General features: G+C 59.2%; 1 protein-coding gene across 2 annotated transcripts in view; it reads right to left on the reverse strand.

The window, feature by feature from the left end:
- The window catches only part of MLLT1 (MLLT1 super elongation complex subunit), a 73442-nt gene extending 68212 nt beyond the window's left edge, over positions 1–5230 (reverse strand). Inside the window, exon 1 of one of the 2 annotated variants that reach the window (XM_030807775.1) lies at positions 5042–5230. In XM_030807775.1, coding sequence (XP_030663635.1) covers positions 5042–5053 — 12 coding nt within the window. In that variant the 5' untranslated portion in view covers positions 5054–5230. The remainder of the gene's footprint in view (positions 1–5041) is intronic. The other variant, XM_030807776.1, reaches the window with a different exon arrangement.
- Between the last annotated feature and the right edge of the window lie 770 nt (positions 5231–6000).

Here is a 6000-nt window from a genome sequence, read left to right on the forward strand (position 1 = left end):
GGGAACCTTCCAGGACTGTCCCGGAAAGACCTGTCCGTCTCACTTCTGGGAAACCATCCGAAAGACAGTGGACAGAGGGACGGGCACGAGCGCTCCGAGGGCCATCTGGGGACAGTTAGGCTTGGGCAGAGGGCCTCAGCTGGGACACTGCCCTCTCTCCAGGCCAGCTGGCAGAGGGCACTTGGAACCAAAGGGCCCAAATCCCAAATCGGGCAAACCAGGCAAACAGCCTCTCGAGGGCAGCTTAGCCGGGGCTTTCTCAACGCAGCGTGCAGCTCTCCCCAGGTGTGGGCTACAGCGGCCCCCACCTGGCAAAGAGCCGCGAGCCAGCCTTGTTCCAACAGCTTCACACAATTCCTTCAGCCGATGTACCCCACTTCCTGCAAGCCCTGAAGGCAGGTCTACAACAACCAGTTCATCTGAAGGTTTCCCCTGGTCTTCTGGTGGGAATTCTCAATAGATGCCCTTCCTCTGGGAACTTGCACTTCGCCCAGTGGTAGAATTATGCCTGGAGTTCGGCTACTGCATCTAATTCCCTCGGAGGCAACGATCCCCTCCCCTCCCAGGAGAGGAGAGCACTGAGGAGTCGTTTCCCCCTTCAGCCTAAATTGATTTTGAGGTCCTCCTGGGCTGAGAACGTGCATGTGTGTGAGCCACACACGCACAAACAGGAAGAGGTGACAAGGCTTGGGCGATCCCATGGAGTGACGGCAACATGAGACCCAATAAAACCCCCTGCGGAACCTTCTCCCGCCAGGCCCAGTCAGGGGCTGTCAGTGGTAACCACTGAATTAGAATGTAAGAGATGGGGAATTACAGGTGCCCCTCCTTGACAGTCCTCTGAAGCGGAGAGCTGCCCACCCAGAATGCAAGGGCCTCTCACTGACAGGTACACGGGGTCCTGGTCCCCTGACTGCTGGCACACTGGGGCTGGGGGCCAGCACCTCCACCCCTCTTCTGGCTCCATCTGTCCTCGTCCCTCTGACCCAAGGCACAATGACAAAGCGATGAGAAGGCACTCAATGAATTTCTCTCTGGAAACTCTCTAAGAGTGGTGTGCAGACCACCTGGAAATGCAAATTCCCCTTTATAGGGTCTGCAGGTTCCTGGTAAGACTGACTGTCTGACAACATTGTCAGGGGAGGCCTGGGACAGAGTATTTACGAACCAGGGGCCCACAGATGTGCAGACAGTGTACCGGCTATCTCCCAGGTTCTCCGGGGGGGAGGGGGAGGAGCCTTGGTGGACTTTTTGAATGTGCACAACCCCAATACAGGCATCTGTCACCAGACCAGGTGGGCCTGGCTGCAAAGGAACTGATTCCTAGTTACTTGTATTTAACTAGCAGCTGGCTAAGCTGAGTGCAAAACCTCCCATTACGAACCACAACGGGCATAAAGGGAAACGGGACTCTGGTCCCTGCCCTCAACTGCTTCACAATATAATCACTTCAGGACAAAAAAACTGGCAGGTCAGCTTTCCAGGGAGTAGCTTCAGAGCTGGGAGCAGGTGGGAAATCTGTCACACTTCAGCCAGCAACCTGGGTAATTTGGAGCTTTTCGGGCAGGTTTGGGGAACCAGCCGAGTTGCAGGAGGAAAACTCAACCCACCCTTGCCTGCTGGTAGAACTTCCTGAGCCTGCATTTCCACATCTGTGAAACGGGCCCCTGGCATCAGAAACAAACTTTCCCTGCTGAAGAACATCGTTGCGAGGCAGCTGCTCTCAAATCCAAACCTAGGAGAGCATCTGCAGGACCAGCAAGCAGCAATTCGAGCGTGGGGGTGCTCCCTGGTCCTTTCGAAGAACGTGACCTCCCAGATGCTGACACCACCTCCCAGCTCCCTAGGCAGCCCCAGTCCCCGTGACCTGCTCTCAGGCCCTTTCCCAATCTCTTCGGCATCTGCTCAGCCTTATCCTTGTCACGTCCCAGTCCCCTCCCCCGGCCCCAGCCCAGGAAACAAACCACAGTCCTTCCAGACATAACCCTTAAGTGAGCAGGGAACTCGCTCATCCCCCTGCCAAAAAAAATACAAATACCACAGACAACACCAGCACAGACTTGGGGCGGAGGGGGAATCAAACATGTGGGTTATGGTTGGGGCAAAGAGAACCAGAAAGGCATTTTCCCGGCCATGGGGAAAAGATGTCAATGCTGAGAAGCTGGGAGCCCAGAACACAGTGGGAAATCCTGCTTCTTAGGGGGCTCTGAAAGTCCTAGAGAGTAAAAGAGGAAGACAAAAAGAGAATCAAAGCCTCCCAAAGCCAGCAACTGGGTGGAAAGCCGTGCTGTTTCCCACTATAATGAGGCACTAACATTTTGTGGCATCTAGGGGGCTAGTGGGAGCGGAAGCCCGGGGTTCTGCTGGATTCAAAGCATTTTCCCTGTGCCAAGAGTCCCGCAGGGACACTGACCGCCAACTCACCTACTTGAGTAAAAGATACCATTCTCTCCCGTTTCCCCAGGGGCCTCTGGCTCTGAGAGGAAGGGACAGAACCCTTGGGCCTCTCTCAAATTTGCATGAAAGCTTTGCTGGGGAAGCTAGAATCAGACTTTGGGTCCAAACACACTTCCCTCTGGGAGCAGCTTCCCTCGCAAACACTTCTGCAAGGAGGGAGACCATCACCATCGACAGAACTTTCTGCGATGATGGAAATGCGTCTGCATTGCCCGACACGGTGGTCAGTAGCTCAGTAGCTCAGTAATGGTGGTTACTGAGCGCTTAAAATGTGGCTGGTGCGATGGAGGAACTGAAGTTGTCATTCAAGTTAGTTTAAATGTAAATCAGCCACAGATGCTGGTGACTGTGGTACCGGGCAGTGCAAAGCCAGCTCTCTCCCACACCTGTCTACCTGAGTGAGACCTTTATCTCCCTCTGTCGCAGACCAGGAATGCCACCCATTTCCACCATCCCACTTACATAAGTGACAGCCACCCAGACCTCCAGGGTTCCACACATCACAAGGGGAACAGACAGGCTTCGGCCTAGGACATCTCCCCCAGGGACTAAGGAAGGAGGGCAGGGGCCATCCATACCCTATGCCTCTGTGTGCCCAACGGGACTTGCCCGGAGGCGGCCTTCATTGAAAGCGGACACTAAAGGTACATTTCATTTGGGTTTTTAACTCAATACAGATCGGAAGCAACAAGCTCTGTCCCTTCCACGGAAATCAACTCACACCACGCCGTGGAAATCCATCAATCAACTGCTGCAAACTCTTCCTTACCTCTTAAGAGGAAGGCAGCAACACCCAAACCAGATGGGAAGCCATGGGAATTGGGTGCCAGAAGCATGAGACACCTGTCTCCACGACCCTGTGCCACAGGCGCCGAGATGAGCAGGAGGGAGGATCCTTGCCCCCCACCCATGAAACCACACAGTCAGACAGTGCCACCTCAGTGGCGCCAGCAGCCAGGGACGCCCCAACCTGCCTCTCTAACGGCGGAGATTTTGGCTGCCACCCCCACAGCCCCACAACACCTTTCCTGGCCTGGCGCCCCTGAAAGCCAGGGCAGCAGAGGAGGAGGAAGAAATGATCCCATGTTGGGGGCCAGCAATGCTTCTGGGCTTGAGGAAGAGGGATAGGGGCTTGGGTATTGGAGAAGAGGCAGCGCAGAGTTGGGTAAACGGGGTGCCAGGGTGCAGGAAGGCCTCGTGGGAACCAACACAGACCAATGGGGAGGGGCCGTCCGGAGCGTTTAGGAAGGTTGGGGAACCCACCCACCCTGGGTTTCAACTGAGGCTCTAAGATCCTGGGGGGAAAAAAAACAGAAAATGAGGTGGAAGGAGGGAGAGGGTAGTGGCTGAAAGAGACATCAGGACTCATCAGGCTGATGGGCATTAGATGAAGTGGGAGACCCTGAAGGCAAAGGTTGTACAGGAGACTGCAGGACTGTGACATGACGAACCAGGCTGGGAGGGAGATCTGGACTGGGGTGAAGTGTGGGGAAGCCTAAATCAGGATCCCAGGGGCGGAGAGGGCCCAAGCTGAGGGAAACAGCAGGCCATCAGTGACTCAAAGGTCTGGGGAATCCGGGTCAGAGAAGAAACTGCTCCTGGCCCTGGTCTCAGAGCAGAGGGTCTGAAGGTGAAAGAGACAGCCCCGCCGGGTTCAAGGGAGAGTGACCAGGGCCTGAAACTAGAAGGGGGCTGAGGCAGCAGGGTGGGTCAGAGAAAGAAGTCTGAAAAAGCAAGTACAAAGAGAGGGGGCACTCCAAACAGGCCTGAGTCCCTGCAGCAAAAGACAGAAGGCCAGGGTCCTAGGGAGTCAGAGGAGCTGAGGCCAGGGCTGGGGTTGGGGGAGAAAGGGATGCTCTGGCTGCAGCCGGGGCAGGATCAAAGAGAAGGCTCAGGCCCAGGTAGGGGATGGGTGGAGATAAAGCTTAGGCTGGGCCTGGGTTCAAGGAAGAGAGAGGCCGCAGAGCAGAGTCCCTGGGGGCCGGGGACGCCTCATATCTGAGCTGAGGTTGAAGGGAGGACAGGCAGCAGGTTGGGGACTCCGGGAGTTTGAGGCGACTCGGGGCCAAGGGTCCAGACAGGAAAGCAGACAGTGACTGGCCCTGGACCTAGAGAGGGAAAGGTCTACAGGGCAGATCCGAGGGGTCCCGGGAGGGGTCTGAACAGGGCCGAGATCCCAGGAAGTGCCTGGAAGGAGCTCTGGGCCAGGCTGAAGTCCCGAGAGCTGTCTTGAGGTCCCTACGCCGGGCTGGGGTCCCCAGGGGCGTCCCAGGTGGATGCAGGTCGGACTGGGGTTCCGAGGGGTCTCCCGGGGGGCTCCGAGCCAGGCTGGGGGGTCACCAGGAGCGTCCCAGGGGGCTCCGGGCCCGGCCCGGGTCCTGAAGGGGATCCGAGGCGCCCTGGCCGGGGTCGCGGATGGGGGAAGGGCGCCCCCACCCCACATAAAGGCCTGGGGAGCGGCGGGCGCGCACAAAGCGGGCGGGCGGGCGCGGAGCGGGGAGGCCGGGACCGGGGAGGGCCGGGCGGGCCGGCGGGCGGGAGGGGGCCGGGCGGGCTGCGCTGGGGCGGCGCGGCCGCTCCTCACCTGATTGTCCATGGCTGGCGCCCCGCCCCGCCCCCGGGCCCCGCGTCGCTCGCCGCCGCCGCCGCCGCTCAACGCCGCCCCGCCGCCCTCATTGTCTGTCAAGCGCCGCCGCCGCCGCCGTCGCCGCCGATCCCGGCCGCCCGCTCGCCCGCCAGCCCCGCGGAACCGGAAACCACCGCCAGCCCGGGTCGCGCACCGATCACGGGCCCCCGCCGCCGACTAGGGCCCGCCGCATCGACTGACAGCCACCTGGGCCAATCGACGGCGCGGACGGCCGCTTGTGGCGCGGGACTTCCTGCCTGGCGGGGGCCTGCCGGGCTGCGGTCGGAGGGACGAAGCCCGCAGCCAATGGGAGGCTGGGACCGGAGGGGCGGGAGGAGGGAGGGAGGGAGGCGCGAGGCGAGCCTGGCGGAGGGGAGCGCGAGGTGTGCGCCGCACGTGGAGGGGGGCGGGGGCGGGACGGGCGCGCCGCGCCTGCGCGCTGCGGCCCGCAGGGGGCGCTGCCTCGTGGCTGGAGCCTCCAGAGCGGGAGCGTCCCGGGAGCTGCAACTGAGGTTACGGGTTCGAGCCCTGTGGAGGGATCCCCCAGCCCCCTGGTAGGGACACTTTTGTTTCCTGACCTCATGATGCTGTTATGTGATGGAATGAGCCCAGGGCTCTGAAACTGGAGATTAATTTTCTTTTTATTTTCTTTTAAGACACAGCCTCGCTCTGTGGCCTAGGCTAGAGTGTAGTAGCACGATCTCAGCTCACTGCAACCTCCACCTCCCAGGTTCAAAAGATTCTACTGCCTCAGCCTCCCGAGTAGCTGGGATTACAGGAGCTCGCCATTACGCCCAGCTAATTTTTGTATTTTTAGTAGAGACGGGGTTTTGCCATGTTGGCCAGGCTGGTCTCAAACTCCTGACCTCAAGTGATCTGCCTGCCTCAACCTCCCAAAGTGGAGATTAATTTTCTAA

Source organism: Nomascus leucogenys, unplaced genomic scaffold (assembly GCF_006542625.1).
Source record: "Nomascus leucogenys isolate Asia unplaced genomic scaffold, Asia_NLE_v1 Super-Scaffold_241, whole genome shotgun sequence".
Taxonomy (NCBI): Eukaryota; Metazoa; Chordata; class Mammalia; order Primates; family Hylobatidae; genus Nomascus; species Nomascus leucogenys.